A 20,251-nucleotide genomic window follows, 5' to 3' on the forward strand; every position below is an offset into this window, starting at 1 on the left:
TCTTCACTACACGTCCAGCGTATCACAATCTATGGTGTTCAGAATCCTTCGACGACATCATTTTCACCCGTATCACATTTCTTTACATCAAGCAATACGTGATGCCGATTATGGTGCCACATTGATATTTTGTCAATGGTCTCGGCGTAGGATACTGCGTGATCCTTTATTTTTCCCCTGTGTGCTATTTTCGGATGAAGCATCTTTCAAAAACACAGGAGAACTGAATCGTCAGAATTTCCACTATTAGTGTGATGAAAACCCTCACTGGCATCGAGCAATTGAACATCAGCGTCAATGGCTTCTAAATGTTTGGTGTGGCATTATTGGTGGCTATTTAGTGGGTCCATATTTTTTTAATGGTATACTAACTGCAGAACGATACAATAATTTTCTTCGTAATGAGTTGCAAATCCTTTTAGAAGGCATTCCATTGGCCACCAGAAGAAGAAAATTTTAAGCCATGAAAATGACCTTAAATGACATTTCAAGGTCAACATAATATAAGTCAATGAACTCGTCTTGAGATAAGCTACGTGTCTAGCGTGAAAAAAAACTACGTTTCAGATAGAGCATGTTTTGTTTAAACATTTTTTTTGAACGATGAATATTATGCGAGATAATCGCGTGGAAAGATTATAACGAGACACCCTGTATATATTTACATATTCACTAGCAGTAGTAAGTTTATTAATTTCAGCCTTTCGGCCCAGAAATAGGATTTGGTTTTACATATATTCTATACTCACACATCCATCCACCCTGCCACTTTACATTCGTCACACCACGCGATTTGACGTGTTTGACGACCCTTTGGAACTCCGTATCCTCGAGATACGCATTTTTGGCTTAGGAGGACGGCGTAGCGCCCACCCTCGTGGGCGACAAAGGACTCTTGAAAGTTGCTGGAACGTCTGCGATGACCACTTTATAATCCGTTGTTTTGGGCATTTGTATTTCAGTACAACCTGGATTTCCGAGGTCTGTCGGCGCGTGGGGCCGGCGGCTCGCCGTACAGGGGCGGAGAGGGTGCAGGCGCCGATGGCGACGGCGGCGGTGCTGGTGTCGACGGCAGCAAGACGGGCTCCGCCCCCGGCAGCGACCCGTCCGTCTGACAGTTTGGGATGGCCCGACGGGCCAAGGGGGACGCTCGCCGCACTCGGGTTTCCTTTTTGCTTTTCTAAGAAGAACCTCGCCTGCCCCAGCAAAACATACACGTTAAGTTGCCGTCGTACGATCGAATCATCCGCTCGCTCTCGATAAAATGTTATTAGCCGCGCGGATCGCATCAAAACTCTAACCGCGCGGCAAAGTTCGTCGAAAACAGACATAAGATCGACGAGAGCGAGTGACTAGAATGCATCGGCGGAGCTGTGAAATATTACAGCAATCGACAACTACTTGAGGGAGGAAGCCTCTACCTGGGACGGTTCGAAAAAAAGTGCTTCGGAACTTTTTCGGGACAAACGGAAAATTGTCTGGTTATGAGTTTGGGGTGTGTGTCCCAATTTTTGTATGTAAAAGTATCTGAAATTGACAAAATTGCGGCGTTGTAGTTTCTTTTACACTCAGGCTCAATGCTGGATTATCTGACATTCAAAACAAGCACTTTTTAATGACACATTAAGTTACATATGTATCGTGAGAATTTTTTTTTTGATCTTAATTCTTATTTTATGTCTGAGAAATAAAATAAGCGTTTTAGTTAGCGTTTTTCAAGGCTAAAATGCTTATAGTCACACGGAATATTCATGTATAAATCGACATCGTCGCAAGTTTCTTAGTTTAACATATTCGTAAATACAAAAATTACAATGCCTGCTCTTAGAAATGTTTTTTTGAATACTTTAAAACTTGCTACCAGAAATTTTCGATTTGTTCAAAAAAAAATTCATAAACTGATTCCTTTTTGGTGCGTCTTAGGTTGGCTTACTCCCTTAACTTTCTCGTGTCCGCGATTTTGTGATATCTTACTACTATGTACTGGTGGAGCGAGCGGCCTAGTCCCCTTGCCCCGGTCCTCTTCACTTTGTAGACACTCGGCAACTTAACGTGGTAGCACTGTACACGCACGCTGGTACTCGTTAAACGAACGTTTAACATGTTTCGAAGGGATTTCTCCTCCACTAAAAACACCTCGCGGGGTTTTTAAGTGTATGCTTTAGAACTCTGGAAGGGATGGTTTGGCATCAACGAAGTTGGTTGGTGTGGATTGGGTTTGGTATTATTTGACAATTCGGCGTTGACACTAGGGCTGAGACTATTCGAATAATCGAAGGAAAAAGTATTTTTAATCCGAACATCGATTTAATTTACTCAGTTAGATCTTTAAAAACAGCGGTTTATTATATTTATACCTGCTAGGTTTCAGGCTTGACGACTGCAAAAATTAATGTAAGTGTAAATATATTCGCGAATAAAAAGATAGCCGTGACAATTCACTTGTAAACTAAGCTACACGGAAAACTAAGAGTAATGCTCGTGGATAGAATTAAAAAAGAAGAGATTTCTCTTAATTATTCTTTGTAGCTCCTTACAGTGTTTGCAATGCTGACACCACGAAGAAACATTTTCTCTGGAAATAACCCTTCACGGAATCTTCATACAGTAGTAATTCCAAGAATCCGAGGCCTAAGTACTTTGAATACTTTATCAAGTGAGTTATAAATTTTTAATTTTCATCAGTTTATCTCTAAAAAATACTGTAACTTCATCAAGGATGAATAATTTTGCTGGTATCGAAGTAAAATTTAAACTCATTTTAAGGTCTATTTTAATATCACTTGGCCCCTAAGAGTATTATTAAAAAATATTTAATAATACGTGTAATAACATTTCCATGGAATTTCGTTGATGCTGAATTGTAAGAATCTTATTGCAGTGTTAAAATAAATTTGAATTTTTCCACAAATACAATTCAAGCGGGATGCAGTAGTATCACTTGAAACATTACTATAATTCTCAGTCTATTATATTCTATTCTTCCACAAGTATTTATAACACTGAGAAGTCCCTTCGAAAAATCAAATTCTTCATTTGATGCAACAGAAACTGATTTCCTCCGAGAGCATCTTCGACAGAGCACAAATTCTCGAAGTTTCGTTTAATTTTTAAGACGTTCAACAACGAATAAAAAATGTCGTTCTTCTCAAAAGTAAACCAGAAACGAACGTCGATTGAGATTTTCATTACGTGACTTCAATCAAGATGATTGCAACGGTGCTACATGGCCAATTTAACTTGGCTTCGTGATCGAATAAAAAATTAAATAGGTTGATAAGCTGATCGCGGAATTGTTTACAGCTATATTGATTCGAATTCGAATTTGTACGCAACGATTGATCTTTGAGGACGCTTACTTTCCATAATGATTGGCGGATCATCGACGTGTACGTTTCGATTGTAATTGCTTCGAACGCGAAGCTACGTTCCAGCGATTAATTCACGGTACACGTTTCTGCGTTGCTCGATATAGAAAATTCGCGGGCTTTCCGCTTGAATTACACCGTGTAAGAGCGATCGTGAGGTCGCTGAACGTGACTGCCATGAAACACGACGAGAACCAAGGAAACCAAATGTACGCACGCTTTTTACACGAAAACGCACGCATCCCGAACGTGACGTTCGATTAGCAAAACGTTCACGATTTCTCCAAGTAAAAACCATTTACTCGTGATTTGTGCTTTCAGCGATCGATAATACGCTGAAACCACGAGTCTTCGAATTTTCTAACACATTAATTTCCTTGCTTCGTTCGGAATGGTCCAAGGGACACTCTGTCGAGTAATTATGTCAAGTTTCTAAAAAATCGATGCGTACTTTTAACCTGCAGTCACCTCGATCAGTCGGTGACTAAACGAGACACGAGTTAACATCATTCGAAGCACACGATTCAGCAAATACTTTTACGCTTGAATTTCAACGCGCGGATGACCCTGAAGAATGGAAAAGTTTGACTAAGCGATCGAAAATTTAGGGATCGTCGCGCGCGTATTGAAATTCAACGTCTTCGATGGCAATAACACAGCCATATCAGAGAAGTCTATGTCTAATGCGTACAGGGACAGCTTCAACTAATTGATAGCCGCGGCAAGAAACGCTTTACGCTGCTTGAACTTGAAGCCATTTTGCCGAAGCAATAATCAGCCCCGCTAGCTCTTTCGTCGACGGCACTATTATATGTAAATCGCTCTAGTGTTACGTTTCCCTGGCATCTCAAGACTTCGGGGTATTCTTAGCGATTCGCGTGGAAATCGTTCGACTGTCTGTGTTATTTGGAACGGCGAACGAAGGCTTGAGTGGCAGCGGAGGAAAAGATTGAACGCAGCTTGCGGCACGTTTCGTCATTAACGACTGGGAATTTTGTACAGACAATTCGTACTTCTATTTCGATTTAAACTCGCTGGATTGCAATAATCGTACGATAACTCTGCACGAAGGAAACGTTCTTCCATGTAGGAAAGTTGGTGCAACGACAATAAATCGGACCGTCAATTGGAGTGCCTTTTAGGGGTGAAATATTTACAGGCCAACTTCCACTTACGCGTCTCACCAACTTCGATCTTTAAAGAATTCCTGGTAGTGCAGAGCAACTCTCACTGAATATTCTTCTTTCTTTTTAAATTCGTTATCGTCGTTAACACAGCGTGCCGCGAAACGTAGGCGCTTGCCGAGTATTTTCTTTCAACATTTAGCTATGTCTAAACGATATTTTGCTAACTAGCATTTGGCAGGGTGCTATACACTTCAATAGTGCAGTCCTGCTTACATGTAAATTAGTCGTGCGTGGAAAAGCGTGGAATCTGGAGTTTCGACTCTTCGAGGTGTACTTTGCAAAATTATTTAGGCAACACTGTGAAGGAATCGTGAAGAAACCTCGCTGGGGGCGACCATGAAATGAGAGAAATGCTTTTAATACAAAAGTGTTTTGACGTTCTACCTGGGATGTAAGACATCCTGTGGTACTTACGAATTTTTAAACAGCTTTAAACATAAGTCGAGAAAATCACCTCGAATGTCACTATTTGTCGCTACATCAGGGGTAATATATATTGAGCGATAAGCATATTGAGTTCTCGAAGTCATAAGCTAGTATTACATAGAATCAACCCTTGTGTTTAATTGTATATCGAACCATATCAATCTTGATCGAGTTTGTGAAAATTATACAAGGCTTTTACATAATATTGTCTTATGAAAACATGTAATACACATAGTTTTGCAAGTCCAGTCATTAATCCCTAACAGAGAGGCGTGTTTCAGATCGTTGAGTTTCAATTACAATAGGATTCAATGAATACACTCGTGACAGTAATACAATCAACATAAGACTTGACGACCGAGAGTGACATAATTCTTTCAATTTAACAAAGCAAGTCACCCAGAGGAAGTCGAAATACCTAGCATAATAATTGTTCACCTGAATCAGATTCCACGCTGAGCTCCAAAACGAATGGAACCGTCACGATGAGGCTGTTCGTTTCACGCTTTCTGCACTCGAGCACCGCAGTCCGCGAGCGACGCCAAGCTGCAGTTTTTGCGATTTGTTGAATCACCGAGAGCAGAAGCTTAACACAATGGGGCAGGAGATGGTCGTCGAGGGTAACCTGGGTGCGGCAGCAGGGCGGTCAGGGACGTACTTTGTGGCAAAGACACCTTGGCTCACTAACCGAAATCTCGTGGTTCGAGCGCCGTTTGACGTACAAATAAAGCTTACCCGATGCTCGATTCGACGAAACGCGATAATCACGTTTTCGCCTCCGGGCACCATGCGTTCTCGAGTCCCCTTAACCACTCGCCGTCGAATCAAGTACTCGGAACAAAGCTTCCTTCATAGTGCCACAAAAGAAACACGATCGTAATCGTAATACGTCTTTGAACCCGCTGACAAAACGAACCGATTATCTTCCAAACGAGAGATATACATAGACGAACGATGATCACCTATTCTAACAAATCAGTCCACGTGTCAGAGTTGCTCGGATCTCGAAGCCGACGTTCACGAAGAACACTCGCCCCTTTTGTATTTTAACGTATACGCAAACCTGGTTCGCGTCACGTGTATACATTGAATGTGTAAGTTGCATAATGTTACGTGTTTAATGGTTGCAAAGAGCTAGTCATAACGTATAAACAGAGTTGCGCAGAATTACAATTGAATCACTCCATGAAATATCACTGCAGAGTAATTCAATTATATTGCGATTTGTAATTCAGAGGTCTCGTTCAATTATATTGTTGTAATGAAAGAGATGTAATAAAAGCTAGAAACAAGCTACTAGAAAGAAGTAATCACCACTGACGAATATGTTATTATTCATCAATTTTTACTGGAAAGCTGTATTTCAGTAACTTTGCATTTCAATTACATTGTAATTCAATTAGATTCACGATAACAGTAATTAGCCATTTAATTAATTGAAAAGTTTTAATTATGTAATTCGACTGCAACGTGATTGAATTACCACGCAATTGGAGTACAATGTATTAGAACTAAATTACAGTGTAATTCAATTGAAACAATTGTGCGTATAAGTGTTCTTTGTGTGCGCGCAAACCAACCTCGAGACTCTATCGCGTAGCCTCTTGTAAACATCAGCTGATACTTTGTACGATTAGTTTGATGCTTGGTGTCCACTGGAGAACCTTTTTTCTAGAAATAATAGCTCCTTCTCGTATTAATACACTTTGAGCAGATGAATACCGAGACGACTGCTAGCACGCAGACTACTGCGCGTACTATACGAACTTTCGACTGGACACCTAGCATAAGAGCAACTCTTGCGATCTTCCACGAATCCATTCGATCGCACGAGACAACGTGACGATGCTGGACAAGCGCTACCCTCTTAAAAGGAGTAAGACCTGTCCAGGGACGCTCAAAGTTGCATTTTCGAAAATACCACTAATCGTGGAGGTTAATTAAAAGCGATCTTATGCATCCTAATGCGTCGGTATACGTTGAAGTCGACGAGCGACGACGCAAACGTAAATACGTCTGTACATACAGCATTAAGCTCGCGAATAACGTCGACCAGTCATGCATTTCTTGTTACCTACGAGTATACACAGGATCGATTCTGTATGTATCATACAGAGTTGGCACAAAATGGGATTATACTTTGTAGAGTATTCTTCATCGACGAGGCAAAGTCGATGACGTTAGATTTACAAGCCGACAGCTTGTCCGCGGATGTCCTCCTCGTCGAGTCGACTTTTCTTCATCAACGACCGCGGATCGGCCCTTGAAATCGACGCGTGTAACTTTAGAAATCGGCACGGTTCACGGAAATCGTTGATCGCCGAGGCGCCAAAAAAAAAACCGGAAACGAGGGCCTCGCAATCGCCAGGGCATTAACGATGCCCTCAAGATGTTCCTAGAGTGTAATTACGCGGATATAAGCGGTATAAGCGTACGCGTAACCTCGCAGGAATGTAATACCGAGACGTTTGTTACAAGTTGTAACACACGTACGCGACGCGTTTGTACAAACACTGTATCATACCTTATCGCGGTCTTTAGTGTATAGAGTTCGTCAGTTACGGGAGGGAAGGAGATTAAGCTTAAGTTTTTCTTTTTGTATAAAACAGCACAAATATTTTGTAAGGGAACGGCCGGTGAGTTTGACGTAAGAGTTGAGTTTCCATTATTATCCGATCGCGTTAGTAGCAGGGCCAGCTGGAATCTAGCTAGAGACGATCTGCGAAGATCGGTTCCCCAGATCTCAGGGATCATCGATGCGGATGTGTTATTCATCTTTGACTTCTTGGTTGGTTTTAGGAATTACAAGCTGCTGGGGAATTTTCGGGTGAAAGTAAACATATTAATTTTTTTTTTTTTTTTTTTTTTTTTCAGTTATTTGGAACGAAGTATTTCTTGAACACCTTCTTTATTATTCGATAGATACATTCAGAGTGTTCTGTGTGGCTCCTTTCAACTCGTACAGGGAACCGTAAATTTATCAAACAAATTATGGTCCTTATTTTTTTAATCTTTTCAATCAAATTTTTATTCTTGGGTCATTTGAAGACACAAATGAGTGTTACTTCTCAAGTCTTACTTCATTTATTCTTAGCATAATGATCAAATCCTATCTGTTCTATAAATGAAGGGTTTTGCTTATTACGAAATTGGATCATGCATGAATGAATAATATCTCAAATTATCAATTTTAAGATAATTGATCAAAAGTCGTACTGCAGTTTTATATTAATAACATACCAAATTATATTCAACGAATGTTTGAAGTGTTGATAATCAAGGGTTGATTAAGTCAAATTCGTCTAAATGTTAGATAACACGTTCGCTAATTCCAAGATCTGGCGATGCATCTTCGCATCGGATTGACTTCGTTGTTTCCTATCGAGTGGAGTTCTCATCGCATATAGCATAAACCGATGTGGTGATAGTGCGCATAGATCATTACTATTATAGCTGTTACATAGAGTCAGTTCGTAAATGTAACGTGTATCGATAATATCGTTAGGTATACAATGATAACAGTTAACGGTAACGTCTCGAAATTAGACGCTAGCATCCACGGTCGTGACAATTACGGTCTCGCAAAAGGGTCGCCATTGAAATTCGATAACGATTCTTCATTATTTTTCTTCTTTTTTCCAGCGCGGCGACGAAAGTTACGAGCGAATCGTAATCTCCCTCGCATGTGTGTACGTCATCTCGAATTTACCATGGTGTAATTCTACCTCAATTCCGTAGTTTAGACACCTCCGAAAAAATTTCGTCGTCGATTAAACGATGCTTAGGTATTCGCTAGGTTCCCGAGTCAAGTTGATCCCTTTCGACATACGTAAATTAATCGATATTATAGTCTCGCGAAGATACATGGGCACGTGTGCTGGAGACCTGGAGAGAATGTCCCGGAATGGAATTCAAATTGAGCAGAAACTTTGATTTTTGTCGTTTAGAATTTCGTATTGCACGAACTAACGATTAATGGCATTACTGTTGTGAATGAAATTACTGTTATAATTTATGGGTGGAAAAACGATTTTCTGTCGCATTATAATCGTGGCTCAGGGGCATTCTTGCGGTGGAAAGTATATCGGCACGAAAATAAAGATACGAAAAAGAAACAATTGAACGAAAAGCAGAAGAAATAGCGTTCGTTCGATGGAACGAGACTTTCTCAAAGTATCTAGCAATGATCGCGAAACGCTTTTCCACGAGCTCATTGTTGCCGTCGGTTGTGCCTGTTTCTTCTAAAATTATACAAAAGGTTGCTCGAAACACACCGTGCACCCTGCATAACGTTCGCTTGTGGCCCTTCGTGCTCCGATTAAGAGACCCGACGCTAGGTGTAACGAATAAAGTATAGCGCAAATTCTAATATTAATATACACGCATTACTATTACGTAATATTGAATAGCGATGACTACTGTTGGACTATTTCGTGCCTGTGGTGAAATATTATCGGGTTATCGTATAACTGTCTCCAGATATTAATTAAAAAAAAAAAAGAAAGAAAAATAAAAAAAATGACGAAACAGCCTTGTCAACAAACATTTGCAATCGGGGAAGCGTGATTCGCAGGGCAATCGGGTCGAGACGCGAGAAATAAATGCTACGATCGTACTCTCCATTTTTGTAATGGTTCTGGTGCAGTGGTTGCTAACTTACGATTACTTAATTTTCAAAAATTTCTCTTTTGCTATTCTATCGTACTTTGTCATGTCATTTGACCATCTGTGAATACATATACGTGTATATACATGTATAAGATTTGAAAATGTAGTTGAAAGAATATTATGAAATTTGTATAAAAGCTTTATAAACCTTTCACGGTTGGCGACCACTGATTTAGTTGACTATTTGTGCGTACTGTGCCTCGTACATCGTCGTTTTGATATATCAAGTAGCACACTAATTGGCCCTATATTAGTTGACGATATAGACAAACATCGATGACAATAATTTCATATATAGTCTGGTCGAAGAAAGAATCTATTTTGTTGTTGATGCGTGTTCCACGAATGCGTTTCCCCACTCTTTGCCTTTGACTGTTCCAATTATATGTAGTTAGGGTTGCCACCTTTTACACAGTGAAAAGTAAGACACTTTAAAATTGAAAGCGTATATGTTGGGTAATGTGTAAGATCAAGGTAAGGTTTTCTCATTTTATAGAAATTAATAAGATCATTAAAACCAATAGACTTAAATAACAACTTTTATGTAGTGATAAAGTTGATGGATTTATGATATGTAACACAATTTTAAATGTATTATTAACATTTCGTCACAGTACGTTGTATACATTTCAAAATAATGAGCATGTTCAAAATATATAAAGCTTTTTGGTTAATCGAGTGATTCAGATAAGTCAATTCAGTTTTCATTAATAAATACAGTATATACTTTAGAATCAAGGAAGAAAGTACAGTACAGAAACACCTGATAGTTGAGTAGATGGCAACCCTAATTGCAATAAAACCTCGATGAATCTTCAATCTCAATTATGCTCTACATTCACAGCAATTTTCATCTAAAACAGACTTTTTAGATTCGAGTATTTTTCTTGTTACGAAACAAATGAAATTGAATGTAACATATAATATCGATCATATTGGTATATTGCGATATTATATTATATTATTATTATTATTATTATTATTATTATTATTATTGAGGTTCTGCCGCATTTCGAGCTCACAGAGCAAGGTAGCATTGTAGACCCCCACCCTCACCCTCAATCTAGATCTAATATTGCATAGATGTCACTTTGAAAACGAGTCAAATTTCATCCAGAGTGATAACTAACAAATAACTATTTGGATACATTTATGGAAGATAACGTAATTGAAAGTGAAAGTAAATAAGTTAGTTGAGACGTTCCAACTCTTTAACGTGAATATATTTCGAAGCTTTTCTTGTTAAAAACTAGTTACAAGGTAATTTAAAATAACTTATATAGTAACACCAGAAAAATAATATTTACCATAATACGAAGGGATGTATTTCTGAAATGTTTCTATTAGCTACAAAGTAAACAGTTATTGATTATTTTAACGATGATCTGAAAAAGTGATGGGTAAGTCGATTCTTTCTTTAACCCGACTATAATTACGTTTACGTCGGTGACAGTATTTTAGATCCTCTTAGATAAACGAAATTCATTATAATCATGAGGATACAATATTAGTATTTTTTTATATTACTACTGGTGACCCAATTGAAAGTAAAATCAATTTTAATTACACGACAGTATCTCCATTTGAGAGAAATTATGGATTGAATCTTGTACGAAGTAACATGTCATGATTTATTTTATATTAATTTCTATTAGTACAATTTGACTGTTATCGGACAATGAAAATACCTTTAATTGATATTATTTTAGTATAAATAATGGAACAAGTTAGATTTTTCTTCAAGCGTAAAAATTAAAAATTCTAAGACTGTATCAACAAATAACAGAAATAATCATTTCATGTAATCAAAATTTGTATGATCGACGTAATAATTCAACATATTTGTTATATTTCATTTAGTAACACAGATTAATTGATAACGATTAACTCAAATATTACATTACATGAAACTGCGAATTCGGTTCATAATTTTTCTAAAAATGAGATTGACGACACTTAGTCGACAACGCTAATTTAACAATCGTTTTGAAATTGGCTTCTCACTTGCTCGAACAGCTTGCACTGAAATCTTGAAAATTAACTGAACATACAGTCGTATCTTAGAATTACACGCTAAAATGAAACGAAGGTTCACCCTTCTAAATTTATGAAAGTGTGCAAGTCAAATTCTTGAAGTATATGTTGGTTATTATTAAACTTTTGTACCAAACGCTCAGGAAGCGAGTCGAAAATTCATATACGAGCTTATAGCACTCTGACGTGGCGAAGAGTCGCTGATGGATCACTGAATAGTCCGATCAGTAAATTTAATTTAATAACGATTAATAGCAGTAGACTCGGCGCGAGGAAGGAATTAATATAGGTTTTTCTACATTTTATCGTTGCGACTGAACGATGCCGGACACGACTGCAGTTTTTCAATTTCTCAGGACTGACGAAATTTCAGTATCCACTGACTGGACGGTAAATTGAACGTAATGTTAATGTCCACGAAGTTAGACGTAGTAGTGTATTCCTATTTGTAACGCTGTTAAAACTGTTGTGATGCGTTTTCAGAATTTTCGAGCGTTTGCCTAATCATTTTCTTATTCCCTTCGAACCTCTTGAGCAATCAGTTCGCGAATTCAGAACCGAAGGTGCGAAATCGCGACGAGCGGTGATAACAAATACGTGAAAGCCAAATGCAGCATTCATTTAAAGAATAGTTCGACGAGGAAACGTAACGTAATATTTTTCATGTCGGTACTCTAAGACGTTCACGTTTCGAAAATTTTAAGAGACATTTCCATCTCAAGTCTTTAATTATAATTTGTCAGTGAAAATACTTCAAAATAAGTTCATTTTAGAACGTACTGAAAATTTTTAATAAATTCTTCCTCTTACCATTGCAATTTTCAGGCAAGTTTCTTTCCTCCTTCAAAGAAATTTTAAATCTTAGAAGACGTTTAGGGATCTTTTGAAATTCATTTGGGATCTCTAGCTCCTCGAGAAAAATTCATTTTATAATATTTTGATAATTTAAAGAAATTCTTCCTCACCATTCACCATATAGGGAAGTTTCTGTTCTCTTTCAAAGAAATTTTGAATCTTAGAAGAACTTTAGAAATTGTTTGCATTTCAAGTCCTTAGAATGCGTTTTACCAGATCGACAGAGTACTCGTCAAGCAGATTAGTAAATAAGAAAATGAAAGTAACTGCGTACACTGGAATAATTGTACGACAATCCATGACGAACGTTCGAATTTGGACAATCGTTTTTCTTTCACGACCTTTCCCTAGTTCGAATCGCGTTAACGAAAAAGACACACCGACGTGAAAGGGGCAAAGACGGGCAAAATTCTTATCTAATTATAATTTTCAAGTAACAAATAAAAGATACATTACAAAATTAAATTGTATTTCGCCATGAACGAGTAAAAGCTTATCAAAATTATTATTTAGTATTTGAGAAAAGTCAGATTTCAACGCCTCCATAAAATAGAATTTGCAAATTACAATGAAATTAACTTGAATAAACAATCACAATACATTAACACTTTGGATTTTAATATATATGTTATGTAATTTATTTACATATTTATCCTCTAACGTTAAACGTCACAACATTTTTAATTAGAACTTTTATATCTAGAGAACCAATATCATTCCTTATTCATATTATTGATAAATCAACCTGCTCGATAAATAAATAGACCTGGCAACAAATAAATCGTTTTTGCTTATCATTCGAATAAAATCGACTGAAATGAGATTTTGCCCGTCTCTGGAAAGGGGCGCGTTGTTGTTTTCACCCCCCGATGGCGAGGACGAATCTTCCATTTCGTGAAGGAGATCGACGATTACGTTTAAACGATTTTTCAATAAGAAGAAAGCGTTTCCCTTGATATGAACGTGCATACATATTCAAGCAAAGTGTTCTAGTCTATGTCTCACGAATCCATTTTTAGCCTTACGAGGTCGACGAAGCGAATTTTCGACTGGTGGATGGGACGACTGTCCGACTGATTTAAACGAATAAACAGGAACGAGGGAAAGTCACGTGATCGGTTTAAACGTTAAAAGATATCCAATTAAATGCAGACTAGGCAAGCATGATTTAACAGTGATCGATAAATCGCAATACAGAGATAAAACCGACCACTCTGCTAACAGTTTAAGGGGTTTAACCCCTTCCGTAATTATAATTATTAGACTGCATTTATGGCAAATGAAAATATGAGAAAGTGTATGAAGATGTTCACAAATGGAAAAAAATCTATTCGATATTACCAATAATAGACATGTTACACTGTTTCTAAGAAGCAGGATTCTTTTAAACCGCAATTCATTATCTGCATCCGCGAAAATATGAATTTCCATGATCATCCGCAGTCTAATAATTACCGTTACGATAGGCAAGATTTTTTAGTCGAATGTCACTCTTACACGTCGTTTGAGTGAAATTGAAAAAGGTGGTGCTGTGTTTTTATATACTACTATATTATTCATATTAATTACATTTTTTGCAATTAGTTATGGTCTTAAGGAAGTTTTTTCAATTGAATACAATAATATTTCACGCGATAGTGAATTCAATAATACGTGGAACAATTTTTATGGATTGTTGAAACAATTTTTTCCTGTTTCATTAAAAACGTAAGAAAAAAATAGTAAAAGGTAATTTCATAGTGTCTTGAATTTAAAAAAATATCCATATATTATTTATATTAGTCACATTCTCCACTACAAAGTTCTCATTTTGAACAGGTTTTCATTGTTCACACAAGGAACTGAACTTGTATTTAACCTCTTGAGGGATGAATTTCAAATGGATTTTATTTACTCCAATCGAATACACGCGAACCAAAGCAATTTTCATCTGTAAATCGATTTCAACATACAAATATGTTGTCTCACTTAAATATGGTATATTTTTTAATTCCGAAAGGCATCGTGATCGTAAGTAATTGGTCATTTAGATGTAAAAGCAAACGTGCACGTGTGTGTCAATATCCCTCTAGTTACGGTAAAATTGTATGTAAGAATCTATACAAAAAAAGTTTGAAAACGGTCAAATGACCATGATACGTTTAGCGTCAACTTAGCGCTACTAATCGCTTCTAATAATTGGCATAATCGAGGGTGAACGATACCGATGACCAGATGCGTTCGCGTGCACCGTTTCAGGATTCGTGTTTGCATAGTCTGCGATCGTCGCGTGAGAATGTTGCGTATCTCGCGAGAGTAACACGCTCCTAGAGCTACCCTAGTACGTAAGTCGCGAAACTCGCTTCGATGCTCGTTCGATGACTTAATGACAAGGTTCGAGTTCGAATCAGCGAGTACTTGCGAAATGTTACCGAGATCGTCAGAGAACGGAACACGATTTCGTTACTCGACGAGGCCACGTTTGTCGACGAAGGTGTTCGATTCCGTCGCTGTCTCGTTCCCTTCGCTCGGCTCTCAAACGCGAGGCTGTGATCGACTGAAACACATGGCCGAATATCGCAACGCGGGGCAATTCGATAAAACTTGAGTTTCGCGCGAAGACGACGAGTAAACACGCGATTCGTTCGAGTTTGATACGCCTTTGTAGTTTATACGGTCTTCCCATCGATGCTTAACGTATCCTCGTTGAGGGCTGCGTTTACATCGCACGCTTTTTTCGCGCCACGAAGCTTTGCACGCTTCGTAGCTCGATTCTCGTTTCGCTCGAAATCGTTTACGGAGTGTCGTTGCTTGAAGAAAAATGAAACCGAGCGGACGCCGCATCGCGCTACGGCCTCTTTCCGCCGCCAGGTGTGCGATGTAAACGCAGGCTTGCAAAACGCGTAAACCGATGCGAGCGTGAGCGAAACAAAGCCGCGACGGGCGTGATTTCTACGAGAACTTTTTGAGAATGTTCATTTACCCGAGGTAGGTTCGACACGCTTGACAGTCGTGCTTCTCCTATTAATCGAGAGAGAACGAAACAAAACGCTTGCCTACCTGTCTGGTAATTTATTTACCAAACGTTTCATTTGTATGATGATATAAAGAAAAAAAAGGTATCGATCGTAGAACGAGTTTAGCGTAGATAGGTTTCGTACTTCGTATTTAATGAACATTATTAAATCATTATATATCCAGTATCACATGTATTGGAGCTGAAGATGACAATGGAAATAAATAATTGTATCCGGAGCGCTGGCTTTTCCGTCACCTTTGAAATCTCCCTTATCGTAAGCCTTGATGAAGAAAACTGTTGGAAGTTATAAGAGACGGGACTCTTTTGAAAAAATATGGTACTCTAACTAGGTCTATTTTGAATCACTCGAGTGATTTAGATTCTATATTTTGAAAAATTAATCCTTTCTATGTAACTTTGTATTGTTTAAATCGTTTTTTGTGTGTTCGATTTCCTTCTTTCTCTTTCACTGGATCTTCTACGCTTTTCTCATTGAACATTCATGAAGACTTATTTGGAAATCGGAGAATTTAATAAATTATAATAATTCATTTTATCGAGTACAACTAAGAGTGAAAAATGTCGCACGTTTAATAGCAAGAAAATGAAAAACTCTTCTAACAAAGTACATAAGAAGAAACTAAATGTTGAGCGTTCCTTCCCTTTGTTCGACGACGCCTACTTTTCGTTCTTTTTTTTCAATTTACATTTTGTAAAACATCTAACATACAAGGGTAAATTTGAAAATGTCACTCGAATAGTTCCCCTTTTTAAGGATAGATGGCGCAGTTTACGTTTTACAATATTTGTCGGTAACAAGTCAGTGTTTATAACCTCAAAAGTGATTCAATTCTGTTAATTTTATGTGTCCGTTATAGAGCTGTCAGTGTACTTCCGTGATTGTGAATATACTTTATCGTGTAAATCAGCAGAATGTGGTATTTGATTGGTTCCGAAGGTAGAATCCTTTTTTATTAAGCTAACTAATAAGTAAATCGTAAATTATTTATTGCGTTGTTAGTGATATTTACACTTAAAATTCCAGGGAATCGCGTATACTTGCATCCAAACAAAGAACTGACATTCGGTAGAAAGAAAGCTGATATTCTTCTTATAAATGATGAATCTGTTAGTAGATTACATGCTGCTATTTCCGTGGAACCTAGAGATGTCATTAAGGTATGTATAAAAAATACAGAGATATATGGCCTGAGTCTAAGAAGATTACTACAAAATAAATCTTTGTTTTTGCAGTTGGGAGAGTCTACATCGATATGTAAACTGAAAGACATCAACTCAAAGTATGGTACATATATTATTTTAGGAGAAGAAGAAAAAGTAGAAGTATCTAAGGAATGGTATACTTTGAAGGACCAAGATAAAATACGATTTGGCTTGCAGAATCATATATTTACGTAAGTCTACAAGTTTATATTCTCTACTATTACAATTTATAAAATTTTTTATTTGTTATATACATTTTAGTCTTGTGTATGTTCCTATAATAACTGTTGTATCTACCTTAAATGATCATGATAAGGAAGCACTACAAAATTTGATTGATAAAATTGATGGGATGATCTCTACAGATTGGACATCTGCTTGCACTCATTTGACAGTGTCAAAAGCTACATTAACTGAAAAGGTTTTTCATTGATCATTCTTTATATCTTATGTTATATTGCAAACTACATGGATTTCGTAGCAATGTTAGCTGTGCAGTGTTGTGTTGCCACAAGTAATCTAATAAAATTAAAAATATATTATAATACCCTAATTAAGAAATTAATTGAGAAATTGGGGGGGGGGGTGTAAGTTTAATTCAGATGTCTGTTAAATCTAAATGTCTACTGGGAACTATATACAAAACTTTCAAAAAGTAACAAACCCACCACTCATCTCAGAATCTTTGCATTATTGGACAAAATGGCTTACACAAATTTTCAGATTCAAAACGTCTTATTTTTCTGCAACTTCATTAATTTGACCTTGCTCTTGACCTTGAAGGTCATTCGAAGGTTAACTTTAATTTTTCTAAGGGGAACCCTTATTTTTGAGACCAGGGTCGGAAAGAGCGGGAAATTTTACGTTCCAGATTATCTCGATGATTATGATCAAGATTACGAATGTGTCCCGGTCTAAGTCGTACAATATTTGTTTGACACATTGTAACAATTCCGTGTTCATAACATTATACTCTTTACAGATTCATTTTATCCCTAAAATTTTTATCCGAATCTTGTCCGTCAATCGCCATCGTCAGTTACACCTAAAATGTCAAGGTATCCGAACGTCAAGTTTTCACCTCTTCCCGAATCCAATGTCACGAATAGGGGTGTCCAGTTGAAACAAATTTAGTTGACCTCGGAATGACCTCTAGGGCTCGCGGTGATCCCCAAAACGAAACCATATCTGAACGTAAAATTTCCCGCTCTTTCTAAGTCTGTGTTAAAGAATAAGTGTTTCTATTTGAAAAATGAAATTCGACCTCCGAATGATCTTCAAGGTGAAATATTCGAGGATTAAAGTTTCGAAAGGTCTGTATGTATCGCATAGGGAGTTGTAGAGAACTACTGTATTAGTACTAGAACACTTGCATCAACATAGTGATACAGCGTTATATATTGTGCATGCGAGAGTATGAGAATACGCCTATGATTGCACGTTTCACACATCTAATTTATTTGAATATAATTCAGGTTACTTGGGCTATGGCATCTGCCGTACCAATAGTAAACCTAGATTATTGGGAAAAAGTGAAAGATGCCTTTTATAATGCAAAAGAACTTCCAGAGTCGAAAGATTTTGTTCCCGCGCTCAGCGAATCATTTATTATCAAAGGAAAAGTATCGCTCTGTCCAAATAAAAAACGGAAGACACTGTTTCAAAATTTAATATTCGTATATTTTAGTGCGCATCAATATAAAATATATGGTAGAATGGTTAATATGGCAGGTAAATAACAAATAATCGAGGTTATCGTATTGCATTTCATTATTTTTTATAATAAACATATTTAAGGTGGTAAATCGCTTCTATATTTAAAAAAGCCTATAACTAATAAGGGACTCTGTGCATCAAATGTTGTTGTATTGCAATATTCTAATAACGCGGCAACACAGTCAACGCAATCTATCGTGTCCGAATACGATTCGATATGTGAGTGTTATTATATTTAATTATTATAAGCACAACACACATATTATTTCACGCATTCAGTTAAATTTATTTCCCAGATAATATATTACGAGCAAATAAACGTAGAATGATATCGGAATCTGAAATTCCTCTTGCAATTTTATATTGTTCTGTGGACAAATATTGCAATCCGAAATTCAAGTTTGAAGAATTCCTAAAACGGAAAGAATCGAAACCAGATACATCTGAAGTCTTAGCTCTTGATACACAGGATGTGATACAATTACCGAAAGTAATTTCCAACGTTCCAGGAAATATAAATATAGTCGTGAAAAAACCTAAACAGACTTTTGAAGTTATTCCTGAATCATACGATAGTAACAGTGACATATTAAACATTGATAGTGCTTATCAGTTAAAAGATAGTCTCGAATCTAACGCATCAAAAGAAACGCAACAAACGCGAGATGATCTTAACAGTACCGTGTTAGGCACGGAAAAAAGGGTACCAAGTATCGAAATAATAGATGATTCGTCCGTGCCGGATGTTACACTAGAGGCCACGCAATGTTCTTCACAAAAATGTTTGAGTTCGCGGGAACGAAATTTTGAATCTTCCAAGTTGTCAACAGTTGCTAATAAAGCAACTCCTTTTCATAATACGAATGTTACACGAAAGGTCACGCAATGTTTTTCAAAGGAAAGCTTGAGTTTGGAGAAACGAAATTCTAGAGTTTCCAAGGTCTCAACAGTTGCTAATAAAGGAACTCCATCCAACGAAGTAATAGATTTAACTGAAGATAATAATATCGAATCGAGAGGTAAACAATTAAATAAGAACAAATGCAATGAAAATTTAAGTACAGTTTTGACACAAGAAAAACTCAATGAACTGTTAAATAAAACGAATGTAAGAGACGATAATCCAGAAGTAACACTTTTACCTCTGAAAGATTGTAAAAAATCTTCGCCAACGGTAGAAAAGCGAACAAGTTCAGAGAAAAGAAAGAACCATTTTCACAATACCGAGAGCGAGGAAGAACATATTCCTGTCAGAAAAAGAACTAGTACCGAAAACTCAGACGTGGAACATAGGATAAAATTATCGCACACTGTAAGATTATTATTTTACCTGTTGTTATACAATTGAATAATTTTTATTTCAATTTTCTAGAATGGAAACAGCAGTTCTACCAAGTTACCGACTTACTCTTCATTTTTTATTCGATCTAATCCTACTTGCAAACGGTTTAAAAAGGTATGTTATAACACATGTAAACAATGTCGCGAAACGAATTTTTGTTTTTATTTATTTATTTATTTATTTTTCTAATTGTATCTTGTCAACTTACAGTTTCACAATGTAATTCCTAAGCGAAGGATAACTCTAAACGACATGTATGTCTGGAATCGACAGAGTGTATAAAATTTGTAAACATATTATAATTTTATTTTGTCCAATGTATAAAGTATTATTTTAAGTATTAGATATTTAAAATTTGTTTAAAGTTTTGTATAAATATTTCTATGAATAAATAAGTACTCAACGATGGTACGATACTAAGACTGACCCCCTT

At 37.0% G+C, this 20,251-nt stretch overlaps 2 protein-coding genes across 2 annotated transcripts in view; both read left to right on the top strand.

Moving 5' to 3' along the window:
• Positions 1 to 5,759, top strand: part of LOC128886049 (alpha-catulin) — a 95,211-nt gene extending 89,452 nt beyond the window's left edge. Inside the window, exon 11 of the mRNA XM_054140584.1 lies at positions 963 to 5,759. Within this exon, the coding sequence (XP_053996559.1) occupies positions 963 to 1,115 (153 nt within the window). The 3' untranslated portion in view covers positions 1,116 to 5,759. The remainder of the gene's footprint in view (positions 1 to 962) is intronic.
• A 10,591-nt stretch (positions 5,760 to 16,350) lies between these two features.
• Positions 16,351 to 20,244, top strand: LOC128886053 (uncharacterized). Its single transcript, XM_054140590.1, has 9 exons — positions 16,351 to 16,494; positions 16,582 to 16,715; positions 16,791 to 16,951; positions 17,022 to 17,181; positions 18,236 to 18,491; positions 18,558 to 18,695; positions 18,773 to 19,788; positions 19,849 to 19,932; positions 20,029 to 20,244. Exons 1-9 carry the CDS (start codon positions 16,470 to 16,472, stop codon positions 20,098 to 20,100), a joined length of 2,046 nt encoding a protein of 681 aa, XP_053996565.1. The 5' UTR covers positions 16,351 to 16,469; the 3' UTR covers positions 20,101 to 20,244.
• Positions 20,245 to 20,251: the final 7 nt, after the last annotated feature.

Source organism: Hylaeus anthracinus, unplaced genomic scaffold (genome assembly GCF_026225885.1).
Source record: "Hylaeus anthracinus isolate JK02 unplaced genomic scaffold, UHH_iyHylAnth1.0_haploid 11982, whole genome shotgun sequence".
NCBI lineage: Eukaryota > Metazoa > Arthropoda > Insecta > Hymenoptera > Colletidae > Hylaeus > Hylaeus anthracinus.

Coding starts and splice junctions, on each gene's coding strand:
- LOC128886053 (XM_054140590.1), top strand. CDS start 16,470: ATGTGGTATTTGATTGGTTCCGAAG. Junction 16,716..16,790: donor AACCTAGAGATGTCATTAAG/GTATGTATAAAA, acceptor TTGTTTTTGCAG/TTGGGAGAGTCTACATCGAT. Junction 17,182..18,235: donor AAGCTACATTAACTGAAAAG/GTTTTTCATTGA, acceptor AATATAATTCAG/GTTACTTGGGCTATGGCATC.